The 18,412-nt window shown below is 35.8% G+C and overlaps 1 protein-coding gene across 1 annotated transcript in view; it reads right to left on the bottom strand.

Annotated features, from left to right (window-relative positions):
* The window catches only part of LOC100375167 (condensin complex subunit 1-like), a 46,832-nt gene that overhangs the window by 13,515 nt on the left and 14,905 nt on the right, over nucleotides 1-18,412 (bottom strand). Inside the window, exons 13-25 of the mRNA XM_085490787.1 lie at nucleotides 13,619-13,739; nucleotides 13,203-13,340; nucleotides 10,546-10,713; nucleotides 10,020-10,099; nucleotides 9,655-9,788; nucleotides 8,441-8,694; nucleotides 7,535-7,756; nucleotides 7,209-7,341; nucleotides 5,135-5,219; nucleotides 4,004-4,150; nucleotides 3,486-3,685; nucleotides 1,894-2,002; nucleotides 1,491-1,666 (exon numbers count right to left, since the gene is read on the bottom strand). Coding sequence (XP_085346913.1) covers nucleotides 1,491-1,666; nucleotides 1,894-2,002; nucleotides 3,486-3,685; nucleotides 4,004-4,150; nucleotides 5,135-5,219; nucleotides 7,209-7,341; nucleotides 7,535-7,756; nucleotides 8,441-8,694; nucleotides 9,655-9,788; nucleotides 10,020-10,099; nucleotides 10,546-10,713; nucleotides 13,203-13,340; nucleotides 13,619-13,739 — 1,967 coding nt within the window. The remainder of the gene's footprint in view (nucleotides 1-1,490; nucleotides 1,667-1,893; nucleotides 2,003-3,485; nucleotides 3,686-4,003; nucleotides 4,151-5,134; nucleotides 5,220-7,208; nucleotides 7,342-7,534; nucleotides 7,757-8,440; nucleotides 8,695-9,654; nucleotides 9,789-10,019; nucleotides 10,100-10,545; nucleotides 10,714-13,202; nucleotides 13,341-13,618; nucleotides 13,740-18,412) is intronic.

Genomic DNA, 18,412 nt, shown 5'->3' with positions numbered 1-18,412 from the left:
TAAGTGATGTCATTTTTCCTTGTGGTTCAGTGCAAGTGATGTCATCTTTCTTGGTGGTTCAGTGCAAGTGATGTCATCGTTCATTGTGGTTCAGTGCAAGTGATGTCATCGTTCATTGTGGTTCATGGCAAGTGATGTCATCTTTCTGTGTGGTTAAGTGTAAGTGATGTCATCTTTTATTGTGGTTCAGTGCAAGTGATGTTATCTTTCTTGTGGTTAAGTGTAAGTGATGGCATCTTTTATTGTGGTTCAGGGCAAGTGATGTCATCTTTTATTGTGGTTCAGTGCAAGTGATGTCATTTTTCTTTTACAGTCGATCTGAGAATTATTCGGACAGTCAGTTAGCAATATATCTTGGAACTATGCAAAACACTTTCCAATCTAGACTTGATGGCGCCGTTGTATTGGCACGCCCACAATTAGAATCATTCCATTGTCTTGCAAGATGCTGGTAAAACGCTATTTTCAAATCGGCACGCGTTGGTTACCATATATTAACAGGTTATATGTTGTATATGCATTCAAAGTGTTAAATTGTTATAACCATCTGAGTCCACCTGACATAGCGCAATTTACAAAATAACTGCCGAGTGTTGAGTAACCCCAGGTATTAATGAACTTGTCGTTGGCGGGAAGGCTCAAAGTAAAGATTCTTAGCGGGACACGCTGCAGTTTCGTAACAGTTTGGAGCCAAACTAAAAGTTGTTTTCACATTACTGGTGCATTATGTATCAAATTCAGATTTTATACCGAGGTGAGAGAGTACATCAGGGATACACGGACGGAAAACTTGATTATAACAGTTTGATGGACTTTGTCAAATCAAAAGTGCCTTCCTTGATCGAATCACTTTTTCAACTGCAGTTTGAAAATGACAGGGTATAACGACCGTTATTATGTCTAGTCCATTTTTGTAACAGGTACAACTGACTAAAATGAGCGAGGGGTTAACATTTTTCGAGAGATTTAAGCAACACCCAACTTGTGATTTTCAAAATTACTGAAAATAATTACAATATAATTATAAAAAAATAAAGAATGGTTGCTGTAAACGCACACTAGATAATACTTGCAATTCACCAAGCCGACAACCCCTATGAAATAGTAATCCCAAACCACGCGCCCGTCACTCAAGTGGCGCCGACAAGTCTAGATTGGGCAAAGACCAAAGTGTTTTGCAAAGTTGCAAGTCATTTTGCTAACTGACTGTCCGAATAATTCTCAGAACGGCTGTAAGTGTTAGTGATGTCATCTTTCATTGTGGTTCAGGGCAAGTGATGTCATCTTTCTTTGTGGTTCAGTGCAAGTGATGTCACCATTCTTTGCGGTTCAGTGCAAGTGATGTCACCATTCTTTGTGGTTCAGTGCAAGTGATGTCATCATTCTTTGTGGTTCAGTGCAAGTGATGTCATTATTTGTTATATAATTCAGAGTGCAGTTATACACAAAATATTGCCTGGGTTCTAAATTAAGCAGACTGTAAATCTTACCTTCTCCAAGACAGTAAATAACAATTGTAGATGAGCTTCACAGAATTCCGAGCTAACCAACATAAATTTTGCTAATGCCATGGCAGCAGCAGTTTTCAATACAGAGTCTGAATACTTAGTATGGTTGCTACACACAGCAGTGATTAGTGGTGACAGCATTGCTAGTAAACTATTACCTGCATCAAAGGAATATTAAAAAAAGTTTAAATTATGTATAGCGTTTTTTGCCAGTAACTTTTTACAACATGTTTATGCATTTTTCTGTAATTCCTTTATTAGTTTTGTATGAAATGAACATATTTTCATATTTGCTATAGGTCTCGTTCAACATTAGTGATAAATTTAAAAAAAATTATCCAACTCTCACAAAAATTAGTAAATATTTTTCAAAAAGTCTGTTTACCAGTCACTATTTCAGTATCAAGGACTTTTTTCATATATTCGGCTTCAGCATCATCAGCTACAGCCCCAGTCAGACCCATATCCTCCTCCATGCTTGGTTCATTGCCATCCTACAGTATAGATAGAAATATTCTACATTGTTAAAAATCATTTTTAATATCTAGAAAGCTATGTACCTTATTGTATCTGAAACTTAATTTGTACAAGGTATGGCATTAGATATTATAATATATAGTTTTATATATACTTTTACCCTAGCTGGCAATGGTGAAAATTGAAAAATCCTTCCAAAGGACCCCATATCCATGGAAACTGTATCTTGACCTCTACCCAAATCAAATCAATTGGTCACAAGGGGAAAATCCTTCTCACAAATAGGCAAACCAAAACAGACATGGATATATTTTGGCATATGTATGATTATCAAATAAATCTATGTATATCTTATTGATTTAAACAATGATTATTGTGATAATTATATAGAAATGAATACCAATTTGTAGAAATATTTCCATTACATTTTATTGAATTACATTAGTGCTCCAAACAGATTGCTTGATATAATAAGTCCAATGCATCACCAATAACAGTCACACATCCTAGGACTTTGTGAGGAGACAAATTCACATTATTAATCATTAAGCCCAAACACTGGCTATTTAGATCATATTGAGAGTGAGAAAACCACAAAAATTTGTTTGTCTCAAATGTTTGATTTCTCCTGTCATCACAACCACTGTTCTAAATGCCATGGTTACATAGATCACAGGAACAGTAGACTTGACAACAGGAGAGAGTGGAAAACTATTAGGTGGACAATTTGCTGCTTGGCGGGCATTCACATCTATTACAGACACAATGTAAGCATTAAAATTGAAAAACTATATGGCAAAAAATTAGGTACAACATTGGGCCATTCCAGTTTATATCTGCACCCCCCCCCCTGTTGATGAGCTTGTGTGTTTACTTCATACAGGGTATAATTTCCATGGGTGTATAAGTCATACAAAGTTTTATTTCCAAATCACCATTCACCATACAGTAATGGAAATCCAAAACTATAGTTTCTTACTTATGGTGTTGATGAGTTTCTTTGTGACACCATACAGAGTAGGATTTCCAAATATAACTCTTATATGCTAATTTACTAAGTTCAAAATTTTATATTTGACAATGGAAATCCAAACTAGTCCTGATTCACGGTATTGATGAGCTCATTCGTGCCACCATCCTTATCTAATTTCAGTAATAACTATTTCATACTGGCCCAATATTTTTACCATATACAGCCAGAATTCCAAGTTTTTTTAGTCATACTGTTGGAAATCCAACCTCAACAACCGGTATGTGGCAAGATAAATTAGGCCATATTTCATTTAGTAGCCATAACTGCCTGGATTTCCAAGATTTTTTTCCCCCCATACTGGAACTACTACCTTTAGGGGTCAGAAAGTACCAGGATGTGTGACCTTTAGGGGTCAGAAAGTACCAGGATGTGTGACCTTCAGGGGTCATGCATAAGACCTATTGATGTGTTTGACAACATTTATGTTATCCACTGCATCTTACACTCGCAATCCAGCAATTACTTACCTTGGATTTACGCTTATTTTTGGCTGCCTTGTTTTTCTCAGCCTCTCTTCTATTGTCTTGGATATTACGGCGTCGCTTCAGTTCTCCAAGCATGCTCACATCCAAGTAGTAGAGTTGTTGGAAAGCCACGTGTCCAGCAAAGGCCAGGAATCGTGCTAATACGCGAGGATGACATTTCGGTTCCACATTCTTGAGATCATCTGCTTTGAAATTCAAGTTAGTGTTGATTACTTTATTTTATTTGGAATTAAAGTAAGCAAGTCTCAGTATTACAGGTTACACAGACTCTTTTTTTGTGTCAGTGATTATTGACTTTTAAAATTCTCTGTTGACATAGTTTTTTTTTTGTGTTTTACAATATGAAATGTTCCTTGTTTTGCTGGAAGTGGACTGTGGAACTGAAGGGAAAATAATACTTGGCCGTAATACAAGTCACTCCTATTTGGTGTATAGCACCATAAACTAGGTAGCATGTAAAGGGGGATAGAACTACTACAACATGTCAAATTGTCTGTTACCTTGTTCACTGTCTCCAAGAACAACTTCTATAAGCTGTTTTATTATACTTGCACATCGAATGTCAGGCTGCTCACCAAGTCTATAAATAACATTGATGGCTTGTTCTGTCATGGGCACCCAGAATGGATCATCTAATTTACTAATACCTACAACAACAAAACATAGTGGATAACAAAATATGGAGTATATGTCTATGGAGTATATGTTTACACAATATATTGAAGGGAATTCAAACCACTAAGTTCTAAATCCAGTATAAAATTATCTTTTTTGCTGTAAAAAATATTAAAGTTGTAGTTATATTGTTGTATAAAACTTTGTTTGAAGGCTCTGACATATCAAGCAATAGACATAATATAATAAATGCAAGTATTTGCAAGATAACCATGTTAATAGCTGAAAATCAAGCAGTTCTGTAAACTTTGTTATAATTGAGTTTTCAGCATCTTAGTATGTCATTGAATTGAAGATCAGAACCACAAAATATTTAATGCAAAACTTCTTTCATTAAGATTAATTTGAAATGCGCACCAGACTTTTGAGTTTATTATATTATTAGGCTATTTTGCCACTGCATTTAAGAGAACATTAAAAGGGAAGAAAATACAGGGATGTTCCTGCTTGTACAGCATTATATATGTATCCTGAGACAGTAACTTGAAGAATTTGATTTGTAAATATTATTGGGTTAAAACTGAGCAGGCAAAACTATAAGTCTTAGCATGCAGCCATTTATGAGGCTTTCTCAGTTTGGACTGTGAAGGAGTGACGTAATTAATTCTTAAACAATTTAGTGATCTACATTAGTAGCTGTGCATGACAGGATTTAATGTAGTGAAGACAATACCGGTATATAATTATAAATAGCTCAATATATCCAGTTTCAATCACTGTACCGGTGTATTCAAGGACGATGACAACTTTACAGTTTAATTTTTTCAGTATTGTAAGTGCTTTCAACTAAATTTTGTTGATAATCAATTTAAGCACAAATTATCCAAATTTGTTGAATCAGGGAGGGGTTCACATTACAATTATTAAACATAACATATTTCCATGAACCAACATATGCTTCCCTATTCTATCCCGTGTCTATACAAATATTTGAAAGACTGAGACATGTTTCTTACCCTTGACAATTAATTCTGTTAATTTATCAAACATCTCATGATCTTTTGGGAAACGAAATGGTTCTTCCGCTTCTCCACCTTTGACCTGTGAACAAATAATACACATGTCAATTCATCTTTCCAGTCTTCTACGTATATCATTTTAACCTTTCACCACTAGACTTTCTTGTCAAGATTTTTCTGCACTATTTTCTTATATTCTTCAATAATTCTGGAAATGAACCTTAATTTTGGAGCCATCAGACAAAATTTTCAATTTTTATTCAAAATTTGGCTATTTTTGTCCCAATCTTCTGAAGGAAGAAAGTACAGACTACATGTATAAACAGGACTATTTTGTGATGAAAAAAGGAAACTGGTGGTGAGAGGGTGAACAGCATTCTAACTTGCTGCAGTTTATGCAGCTCTCTTGGTCGTGGTATACGTTGCGGGACGACCAGAGAGCTGCAGTTCCCTTCCCTAAAGAAATGCACAGATTTTTAAATATGCCAGTTATGTATCGTTAAAATTGTGATTGTAATAAAATTACCTCGACTTGCAGGAAAAAATAGACAAATATGTTCTCACAAATATATCTGTTACTGATTACAGCAAGCTTTAAGCAAATTTGCCCGTGTAAATGAGACTATTTCACGTTAAAACTGTGCCGAAGTGAAACCTCCGATTGAACGCCGCCATTTTGAAGCTGACCTCTATCACGTGACTTGGCTCTTTTAGTGACGAGTGTAATCGCGTGACTAAAGCAGACGGCGCCTGTCTGGGACAGCGCTTTATGTGACGAAACAACGACAGATGGCTTTTTATAATTTTAATTTCATTTCACCATTAAGTGACTCAAATAAAGTACATGTATTATTAAAAATATTGTTTTAAGCAGTTTTATTTATATAGTGTGAAAAATCTAAAAATAATCTTGTAACTTGCCAACGGGTGTAACAAGTGACAGGAGCAGACAGCATGGAATTGACAAAGGACAAAATTGTTGAGTCTTTTGACCATATTTTTAAATTTGACTTAAAAGCTCAACAAGTAGAAGGTACTACTTGTATTTTAAATAATATACACACATTGGCCACATTACCAACAGGGTATGGCAAAAGCATGATGTATATTTTACCACCAATGCTCCTCAATATTATGCGGAAAGAGACAGCAAGCCAACGGGGTAATGGGTTTCAGCTTTAGAACATTCACTAATGCATTGTCAACAGTTTCTGAGGTTTTAAGTCTAGATGCAATGGATTGCCTGCGATACCCTTTAACTTTCTTCTGGAACTCATCTCCACAATGAATACAAGAACCTGCCATTCTCAATTTTCAGTTAAAATGTAAACTGCGCATGCTTCGTCATTGTCATGTGCTCAGGTCACATGACAGAGGTCATCTTGAAATCCTGTCGTTCAATCGATTAAATTACGTTCGGTCTAATTATACACAGAAATATATACTTTTCAAGAAGAAATAGTCCTTCATTTTCGGTCAGTAGATACCTAAGATGTTTGTGTTTGCAAGGATAACTTTTATTCGTCTTAAACTTCATTGAAATCGTTCGATAACATCAAAAATAGCGTGCGCCCCGGGATGGCGAACTGTGCGGTTCTCAATGGACGCGATCTGCAGCTCTATGGCCGCGACGTAATATCAAAATAGCTTAAGCAGCCAATAAGAGCTGCTAAACTGCAGCAACATTCTAACCAATAACTAGTATGAAGTAGTAGCTCATTCAAAAACTATAAGCCCACAATTTGAATGATATAAATTAATTGCTGTCACCATTAAACCATAATCAGTACAGAACTGCAAGAGGCACTAATTAAAGGTGCACCACAATTCAGAAAACCCCATCTTGCTTACAAAAGAACTGAAATAATTAAAAAAAAATGTAAGTCACAGACCAATTTACAGAAAGGAAATGTTAAATAGAATGTATCTCAGACCTCAAATAGCATTCCATCCTTCATGAGGTAAACATTGGACATAGAGAATGGAGCATTGAGAATAGTCTCAGAGATCTTCAAAGCCATTTTCATTTAAAGTAAATTTTCAAGGAATGTTCAGTATGACAAAAAAATACCTTTTTTTTCTGTATGAGTTTAAGCAAGGCAATACATGAATCTCTGGCAAGCATAAAGTCATCATGGGCTCTCTCTGATAAACCAGTGCTAACAAGAACATCAATGTTACTACGTACTACGTTAACATCGCTTCTGTAAAAAACAAAAACAAAAAACAATTGCATTAATTAGTGTACCTTGTTTCAAAGAATTAATGAATGAACTGCTTGAACTGGTTTTATTTCTTGAATTCATTTTTCAGACAATTTGCTATAGCAAGGATCATTACATTGCACTGATCAACTGCTGGAATAACTAACTGGGCCTTTGATAAAATACTACTTACTTGGCAGCCATTGCTAACAAAAGCAATGCAGCTTTACTCTCATCTGTTGAGGTACCAGGAATCTTTAGAGTAAATCTTTCCCATAATACTTGTATTACATTGTTGTTGATTTCCTGATTCTCTACAAACTCCATTACCAAAGCTTCCAGTGATTTCAACTCTCCAACTGTGGCTCCGTGAATCAGTGCAGTCAGGTTTTTAACAACAGCCACTGATTGAGCTCTGTAAAAAAGGAAATTAAACAGTGCAGTCTGTGAGTTTTCAGGTTTCTTATAATAACATGAATGTGGCATATCACTCGCAATACACCAATTCACTAATACCTAGCTACAGTAATAGTAATATCTCATTAGGGCCAGCTGTTGTCTGTAGATTTGATTGGTTTAATAAAAATACTATCACATGGTTTGCCCTGTATATGTAAGGGTGGACAGATCATTACATTGGTGGGACAGATCACAGCATAAGATGTACTACAAAAGAATAGGGAAGATCACAGCATATGAACGGAACAATTTTAGTAGATATTTGTTGATAATAACATTGAAGTTATTGAACAAAAGGTTGAAGGGCGCTCTCCATTGATAACAAATTGACATACATTGTACATGTAATAAGGAAATCAAAGAAAATGCTGAAAGAAGGCAAAAAATCTCTATAAGATTAGTTCATGATGCCCAACACTAGACACTTCACCACTACGACTTTATCTTCCCTTCATCTATTTCTTGAGAAGTATGGCATCCTACAAAAGTTCATTACTTTTGTCTAAATCAACAATTATACACTTTTTAAACTATCTTAAAAAGTTGAAATCAGAAGTGCATGATTTTTTTCATTGGCTTAATTCATATCAACCATACATTCTTAATTAGTAATATTATGTCTCTTGTATTTATTACCAACCTATTATTGTTAGCAGTAGTATTCAAGTAGAGTCTCTTGTAAGCTGCAACAATAGCTTCCTTTACACTGGGTTCCTTAGACCAGATTAACGCTAACATCTGCCTTACTCCTTCCAGGGAATTACTCACACCAAATTCAAAAGCAGTGACAAAAAAATCAATGGCTTCCATAACATCAGACGGAGTTTTAGAACTCAATAATTTACAAATCAATGGTACTGCTGTCTGTATTTGACTTGCAAAGGAGACACAATCCTGAAATCAGAGGAGGCATATATGAGAATACTACCAGTGTTTCACAAATAATTGCTCTATTAGAAACACATGCATGTATGAATTCACTACTGTAAATGCATTAATCATTCACTGGATTCTAATTTTGCTATTCATTTTGTCTGATAGGAAAAAGTCGCTAAATTAAATCTACATGAACATGTAAAATAACTCATTTTCCTTGACAAATTCATGAAATTAAAAAACAAGGTGAATTAAATGTCAGTGAAAATAAATGGCATTACAGTATTGGATCTGTATATTATTAATAGCTTATGTTGAACAATGTATGAGAAGTATGTGTCATATGTAAAATGTAACAGTATTCGCAATATATCTGGTTATGTGGAATTGTTTGCAGTTGAACATTGCCAAGCATTTATGCAAATTCAGTTATGATCGAGTTTTCGGTATCTTAGAGTGTCACTAAATTTGTCGAACTGCAAACGAAACTGACATTTCAAATGTTTTTCTTTTTCAAAATTCAATGCGAAGCAAGCAGGAGATATTGCACGTCTCTCACTCATAACAAATCCAATGTATCATGTAATTCATTATAGTGAACACTTCACTATAACAAACTATTTATATGTCCTCAAACAGTTTGTTGTAAATACTGTACAGGGTAATGCTAAAATGCTAAAATTCTATTTTATATCAGCACCCCTTTTTTATTAATTTCAATCTCATTTTCATAGGTTGCGTGTTCAATTAAATGGAGCTATATTTGTCACTAGTAATTTATCATAATAGAGTAGAATTCAAAGTTAGCTTTTGAATTAATTACTGTATACTATCTTAGAAATTATGGCATACTTGTTTATTTGCTTTCAGAAATCTAGAAAATATTGTGTTACAGTGTCCGAGATTGAGGCTGAAGACAAGTGAGGTGAAGAGAATAAGGAAAAAAATCTATTACCAGTATTATAGAAAAAACAATACCTTGAGATATTGGACTAAGATTTGTTGTTTTGAAACATCATTAACAATGTCATCTTCTTGGTTAGTTGATTTCATAGTACTTGGTGATAGCTCTATTGGTGCAGGGATGGGACCTTCATCGTCGTCATGCCAACCTGTAATATTTAAAAGAAAATTATGAGATTTACTGTATATAGCACTAAGTAAATAGGTATTAAAGCATTCATTTTGAAGATGTTAAAGTATCTGTCTAAACTGTCGTTGATTTAACATTGCTTGGAGCAGCTAGTATTTTTACAGAGTTCGATGTAAAAATAATTCACAGAAATTTAAAGTGGAAAATGTTAGGATTTAAAAAGTCATACCAAAGCCTGGAATTTACTTACTAAGAAACACAGCCTTTAATGTGTTCAACACACGGATCTCTTCTTTATTCAGTTCAGAACTTGGTTCCAGAGACTCTGAACTGTGAACAAGTAAATGACACATAATAGCATTATTCAATTATTCCAATTCTCATCCAGAAATATTGTGTATGAATACCATTTAAAATATATCTCTCCATGGCACATGATTTTGTCACTAGTGATAGTGGTATCCATGGAGATCTAAGTGGCATAAATTGGCGTGTAGATTAAAATAAGTCTGTCAAATGAGACATCCATCATGACAATGTCTAATATTTGGGGTTAAGCAAGTAAATTTCTTAGGAGAAAAAAAAATACATCTAAGCTTTTACAACATTTCCACTGGCTCTTATAAAAATAAAGCCTTGGGATAATAAGTCAGTGCTAATGTTGAAATTTGATATTTGGTAAAGTACGTCAAACAAACAACGGTGGCCCAAACCACGGAAATAAGTGGCTTTTCCAAACCGCAGAAATAAATCACTTTCACATGAATAACTCTTACTTTTCTTCTGTTGATTCTTGCGTCTGCAGAAAACTGTCATCTTGACTTCCCAGTGGTGTGGTTCGGAATAACTCATTTCCAGGAAACTCTTCCATGGCGGACAACAGCAGTAATGTGGCTTGGTTGAAATGCTCCTGTTCAAGCAGCTTATAAATATCATCCAATACACTGAAAGAAAGTAAGAGAACTAAATATGATGAAATGCTTACATACTACCGGATTCTGTCGTAAATTTGCCCATTCGAAAAATATGATGGGCCCTTATTTGGGGTTCAAAATTTCAACAAGCCATGCATGGCACAGTCCCCGCTAGTTATTGAATTTAAGATATATAGTTTTGTTTATAGTAATATAGCTGGAATATAACCATGTCAGGAATATGATTAAAATGATTGACATTTGTATCTGAACAAACGAGTACTTGTCCACATTGAGAGATATTGCTCTGGAACAGCATTAATTAAAACAAAATCAGCCATTTTTAATACATATATATATCTATAATATGATGTATAATGAATATATAAAATTTGCACATAATAAGTCAAAGCATGTCAGAGATATGGCTCTAGAATCCAATTCATTAAAGCAAAATGGCTACCAGTCAGCCATTTTGAATCCAATCTGAAAAATAAAATGATGTGCATCAGGAACCCGTAATGTCCAACGTATGTACCAAGTTCTAACGAAATCCATCCATAAATGTCAGAAATGCTTGATATTTGATGATTTTTTAGCACAAAAATGGCAACCATTTGGCCATTTTTAATAGGATCGTCAAACCAATATATCTGTATATCTATGACATGATGTATAATAAATACTTAAAATTTGAACATAATCAGTCAAAGTAAAAAAATATGGTACTAGAACCACATTCATTAAACAAAATGGCCACCAGTCGGCCATTTTTAATCTTATCTGAAAAACAAAATGATGTGCATCAAGGTCCTATAATGTCCAAGTTTGAACAAAATCCATCTGTAAACAGATGAGAAATGCTTAATTTTGATGAATTTTCAGTACAAAAATGGCTACCATTCGGCCATCTTGAATCAGATCATGAAACAAATTGATTGACTTCACACATACATCATACATGACAATATACATTAATATTGTCATGTATGATGTATGTGTGAAGTTTGATTGTGATTGGTCTAGGCATGTCTAAGATACAGGTCTGGACTCGCGCACACACAGAGGTCAAAACATAAGTCCCCGTTTTCGGACTGTGTCCGAACAGGGACTAAAAATGATCATCAAATATTTGGGGGGGGGGGGGCTTATATTTTCATTGAAAATGCACCTATGCCAACATTCAACACCGGCAATTGGACCATCCAAAACTAAACTATTGCAGAAGCTAATCTAAAATTTTATACAATTTTTTCTTGCTGGACTAAAAAGTAGACCGCGCATCTTTCTCCAAAAAAATCACCTTAATGAACCTTGTGCGCCAAATGCAATTATTTTTTATCCATTTTATTAGCAAATGATCGCGGCAGCGCAATCCGGTCATGCTGCGTTTCACAATTGTTGATTATTACCTGGTAATGATTATAATAACGTGCAAAAAATAAATTTCAACTTATTTCATTGTAATCAAAATGAATATCCGCCAGGTTTTGACCTGGGCCTGTGTTCTTTGACCTGACAGGTCAAATCGCTAATTAACCAATGAAAATGATGGATGATGCTAACGTGTTCAAATTACAATAGCTCATTTAAATATGTTAATGTTATTGAATGCAGCGCGAAAGAGATTTGCTGATGTTGTTGTACGATCTTTTGGCTTGGATTTTGATGGGAAAGCGGCATGATTTGTTTTTAAATAAAAAAGATAAACTGAGCATTTGAAGATTAATTTAAACATTTATAAACATTGTTTTCAGGGGTAACAGCTCATTGTCGAAACAAAGCTTACCCATTCACGCTAGTCGCAATAAACATCATACTCTTGAATAGGCTACGGTGAAACTTTTAGGCATCAGAAAAGATTAAAATAACACCTTAAAAAACTGCCGAAAAATTGTCCCATTTTATTTTTAGAAAAACCCAAACTGCCGTTCAACAGCCCAGGGCGAATTTACGACAGAATCTGCAACCTTTTCACAAAATAGTCCCGTTTAAAATCTACAATTTCCTTCAGAAGCCTGGGACAAAAATAACTTTTTTGAGTAAATTGACATAAATTTTGTCTGTTGGCTCCAAAATTATCGATAGGGTTCATTTCCAGAAATATTGAAGAATACAAGAAAAAAAAAAAAAAACAGAAAAATTTGGGTGAGAAAGTGTGGTGGTGAAAAGGTTTATATAGTGCTATCATGTAAATCCAGAAAAGTATTCATTTTACGTCTATTATTCAGGTTCAAACCATATGAATAGATTTTTTAACAAACACAAAATTCACTGAGGGCCATAAAAGTTATCGCCATGAAGCCCCATCTGAATGCCATTAAGCTGATTTCAAAATAGTCAGCTATTATTGAAACAAGATCATTCATTTTAAGGTAATCTACCCCAACACGTCATCTGAATATTAAACTTGAAGCCCTCAACTCAACTTCCTTGAAAGCATACCTTTTATCAGGCTTTTCTCTAAACTGCGGAACAAGGGTGCAGCGCCCTGATACTCTTGGCTGGTGCCCTCTTACCGAATTGCCGATTGAACTTTCAAGTCATAAATATATTTTTTTGAGCTGCGCACTTCCGCACTGCCGTACAACATGAAATCTTTCTCAAATGTATTTTTCTCTGTGAATACTTCCCAGCAACACCAGCTGACAATGTGTCTGGACACCAAATACAATAAAATTACTCCAAAAATATTTCAATGGCGATAGATACAGCGTTAAAACGGCGCAGAAACTTTCCGATACACTACTCAGACAGTACGCTGTGCATAGACCTCCGCTGTGTGCTGGTCGATATTCCAGCTGTACTGTCTTTGTGCACACTTTGAGGTATTCTCGTAATAACCTCATATTATTTAACAAGTATGCAATACCAATAAATGCAATTTATGTGTGCTCACAATACAGCAAATTTTAATAAAACTTTTTTAACTCGCCTATCAACATCAACATCTCCACTGAATTCTTGTTTCTCAGTTTCAGATTTACATACTTCCTGCACTGCAACAGTTACATCTTTCTCAATTTTATTCCAGGTGTCTACTTTGGATCCAATTACTGAAACAAAAAAATAGCAAGATGGAGCAGTGTCCAATGAAAGCATACAGTTATAGTTAGCCTAGTATCGAGATGGTGTTCAACTTACTATACCCCACTCCACAAAAGCTTGAACTTCATGGAGGCATCAAAGGCAATTGCTTCGATGCCCTAGAAGTTCCCCTTGGTACTTTTTGAAAATTACAGATTTTTTGGATACTATTTCTTTATGCCAAGGCAATTATGCCTTGGAAATGTCAGCATTGTGAACTCTGCTGCACTTCATTTAAATATTGTGTTTGGATGGCTGCTGCAAAATGCCCACAATACAATTACAATGTAACAACTACTACTATGTATAAAACCGTTTTATACTCGGATACATTATAACAGTATCAGTCTCACAAATGAGCTTACATGGTAACTTACTTTACATCCTGGAATCAAAACATGATATTTAAAACCAGTGTTAGACCTAGCTACAATGCCGGTAATTATTAACTGTTGTTCATTTAATGCTGATTAATCACTAGAGATCACATAATTATTATGATGTCATCCCATAGTGTGTAACGTTGACATAATTAGATATTACTAGCATTGTAGCTAGGCATTAGTCAGGTATCTATGGGTGATTCACAGATTCCATGCTAGGTATCTATGGGTGATTCACAGATTCCATGCTAGGTATCTATGGGTGATTCACAGATTCCATGCTAGGTATCTATGGGCGATTCACAGATTCCATGCTAGGTATCTATGGGTGATTCACAGATTCCATGCTAGGTATCTATGGGTGATTCACAGATTCCATGCTAGGTATCTATGGGTGATTCACAGATTCCATGCTAGGTATCTATGGGTGATTCACAGATTCCATGCTAGGTATCTATGTGTGATTCACAGATTCCATGCTAGGTATCTATGGGTGATTCACAGATTCCATACTAGGTGTCTATGGGTGATTCACAGATTCCATGCTAGGTATATATGGGTGATTCACAGATTCCATGCTAGGTATCAATGGGTGATTCACAGATTCCATGCTAGGTATCTATGGGTGATTCACAGATTCCATACTAGGTGTCTATGGGTGATTCACAGATTCCATGCTAGGTATATATGGGTGATTCACAGATTCCATGCTAGGTATCTATGGGTGATTCACAGATTCCATGCTAGGTGTCTATGGGTGATTCACAGATTCCATACTAGGTGTCTATGGGTGATTCACAGATTTCATGCTAGGTATATATGGGTGATTCACAGATTCCATGCTAGGTATATATGGGTGATTCACAGGTTCCATGCTAGGTTGTCTATGGGTGATTCACAGATTCCATGCTAGGTGTCTATGGGCGATTCACAGATTCCATGCTAGGTATATATGGGTGATTCACAGATTCCATGCTAGGTATCTATGGGTGATTCACAGGTTCCATGCTAGGTGTCTATGGGTGATTCACAGATTCCATGCTAGGTGTCTATGGGCGATTCACAGATTCCATGCTAGGTGTCTATGGGTGATTCACAGATTCCATGCTAGGTATCTATGGGTGATTCACAGATTCCATGCTAGGTATCTATGGGTGATTCACAAATTCCATGCTAGGTATCTATGGGTGATTCACAGATTCCATGCTAGGTATCTATGGGTGATTCACAGATTCCATGCTAGGTATCTATGGGTGATTCACAGATTCCATGCTAGGTGTCTATGGGCGATTCACAGATTCCATGCTAGGTATCTATGGGTGATTCACAGATTCCATGCTAGGTGTCTATGGGCGATTCACAGATTCCATGCTAGGTGTCTATGGGCGATTCACAGATTCTATGCTAGGTGTCTATGGGCGATTCACAGATTCCATGCTAGGTACAGTACTCATTCCGCCCAACCTCCCGCTTTTATCGCTTTTTTTCCGACCGCTTATCGCTTAATTTCCGACCGCTCGCTGCTTTCCGACCGGAAACCGACCGCTTTTTTTCCGCTCGCTCGCGTTCGCTTTTGTTCGCTCGCTTTTGTTCGTTCGCTCGCTCGCTTTTGTTCGCTCGCTCGCTCCTGCTATGACTAGCTTCAGAAACACCGTCCGCTTGCCAACCAACCGCTGGAGTAACAATGATCGTACATTGTATGTATAAACTTAAGTTTTTATTCGTAATAAATTTAGGTTTTAATGACGATTCAAAATACAACAAAATACATCTATTGCTTCTCTGTTTTGGAAAAAAGACGCCTTCAAATCACTTGACACATTGTAACGTTTGCTACGCAAGTCGAACTGTGACCTGTATTTACATATTTACGTCCTTGTGTGTGTAGTTCAAGCAGCTATATGACTGGTCAATCGCGATATTATTGAGTACTAGTATTTGTGTGTGTTGTGTGTTTCTGTGTGATTTTGACTAAATTTATTCCGAACGGCGATCAAAATAATTTGACACTTTGTTATTTTCGAACGCAACTCACACTATGACTCTTACTCAATTTGCACAAGTAATACGAATGCTGTAGTTCAGAAAATCTATTGGTTAACTTTTGATCGTGTCTGGGTGCGCAAAACAAAACTGCACATATAATTATCGCATAGCTGAATTTCTACAAATCAATTGGACTTAAACTACTAGTATAATGACTGTGACGATTAATCGCTTGTCTGATTACATGCGACGACGAATTATTGGATTGGCAGCAGCCGGACGAAAAATGAAAGAGATCTCGGAACAGTTAATTTGTTGAGAAAAACAAAACAAACGCAGCTAGTGATACATTTTGAAAACAAAAATACAAAATAAACGCAATCAGAGGCGACGACCACGCGCGTTGGAAATAAATAAAACATCTGTTTTAGTATGTTGTGACAGTCTCACCAAACTCTTTTACTCGCGCAATATAATTATGTTATTTCCCAAAGCACTTATATTTAATACATTGACGAAAAACACCGCAAGAAAAATGTAAATCAGGCTTATAATTACTAGTAACTCTACTCGAACGCAATGTTGATCACTGTAAAAGTGGATAAATTCGAACCGTCATCAAATTCAAAATTCAAGCGATCTCGTTGAATGTCAAAAATAAACTCGATGTTTAGAAAGACAAAAACAACAACATATTAGAGTGCAAAAAAGCTAGCAGCAAAGAACGAGAAGTGCATGTGGGAAAGCGGTGAGTGAATTCGAGAAAAATTATGCTGATGTGAGAACAAGCCATATACCCGCGGAGTACTCGCTAAAACATCGAGAAAATGTGCCATTTCAAAGAGCACCCTTACAAATAATGTCTGCGATTGTGTGAACATGATAACGTGCAAACAAGGAACAGAGCTCGTGGTCCACCAAGGAAACTTAGCGATGACGCAGTTTTAGATGTATACGGCTGTTGAAAACAGAGACTCCTTCGATCTCATATAAGCAGGTTCACGTGGATGTATCATTTTCAACTTTTATCAACAACGCTATGATAATAAAGACATTGTGAAATTATTTTGTTTTTATGTAGAAAAATACAGTAATTTTACCAAGTAAAATCATATTTATTAAAATTATTGTTCATACATGAGTTGTCGAACACACTACATAGTTTGTAATTTCATCCAGCTTCTTTCAGTCACGATTCAAGACAAATAAAAGGCACAAATATAGATAATATAGCAAATTATTTTTTTCTGTAATATTCGTGTGTAATCAGTAATTATGAAAAAAAAGTATGGGTACATTTGGAATACATTTCGTTATGAATTATTCTTAATATCAATTTCTAAATTATCTTGTCAAAATCAGTTTTTTTTTTCAGAGTTTTTCCCCCAAAACGAAAGAATTTCATGTCGGGAACGAGAAGTTTTTTTTTGTTATTATTATTATTTATTGGGAACGGAAAGTCTTTATCGTAGTGCTTCGCCTCGGTTGACAATGAGCTCTTCGGGTCGCTAAAACTGTATGTGCACCTCTGTTGGGGTGAACATTTGTATTATTATACTGAATAAATCTTAGAACAGAAATGGTGGCACTCAATCATGGCAATCTTCCAGGTCATAGTTAGAAAGATTTTCGGAGGCAAATTTAATCTTGAAGGATTGCAGGAAATTGACCCTTAACGATTCATATTTATGAATTAATCGGGATTCAGGTACCATAGTGTTTGTAACAGAAAAAAAAAGGTTTTCGCGGGGGATTTTTCATGCAAACATTGTGAATGGTTCCCCGACACTGATTCCTTTTTAACTTTCAATTTGTCTAAGACGCGGCAAACCCTGCTCATGACCGGAGACGTCGTCGAGATGCAGGTGCGACTCCTCTTAGCAACGCGTTCTATTTATTTCCAAAGCGTGTGGTCGGCGCCTTTGATTGCGTTTATTTTTTTTTTGTATTCACGTAATCTATCACTGGCAGCGTTTGTTTTGTCGCGTCTCACAACTTAATGTCCAAGCTGACTTTGTTTTGGTTGTAAGTGAACTACGTACAGCTCATGAAAGTATTTCGCCCAGAGTTCGCAAAAAAACGGAATACCCTGCAAACTTTGAATCCTTTATTTTATAACGAGACATTGGGCGCAAAAATAAAAACCATAATTGTAATTCAACAAGTTTATGTAACGTGTTAGTCCGCTTGCCAGCCACCTAGTTAAAAAACGCGATCTCCATTGATGTCGGCTTCGATAACTTCGGACAAGTAAGATGGGCGCTGGCCGACAT

Source organism: Saccoglossus kowalevskii, chromosome 15, assembly GCF_978046115.1.
Source record: "Saccoglossus kowalevskii chromosome 15, keSacKowa6.1, whole genome shotgun sequence".
NCBI lineage: Eukaryota > Metazoa > Hemichordata > Enteropneusta > Harrimaniidae > Saccoglossus > Saccoglossus kowalevskii.
This window is presented reverse-complemented; position numbering and strand designations above follow the sequence as displayed.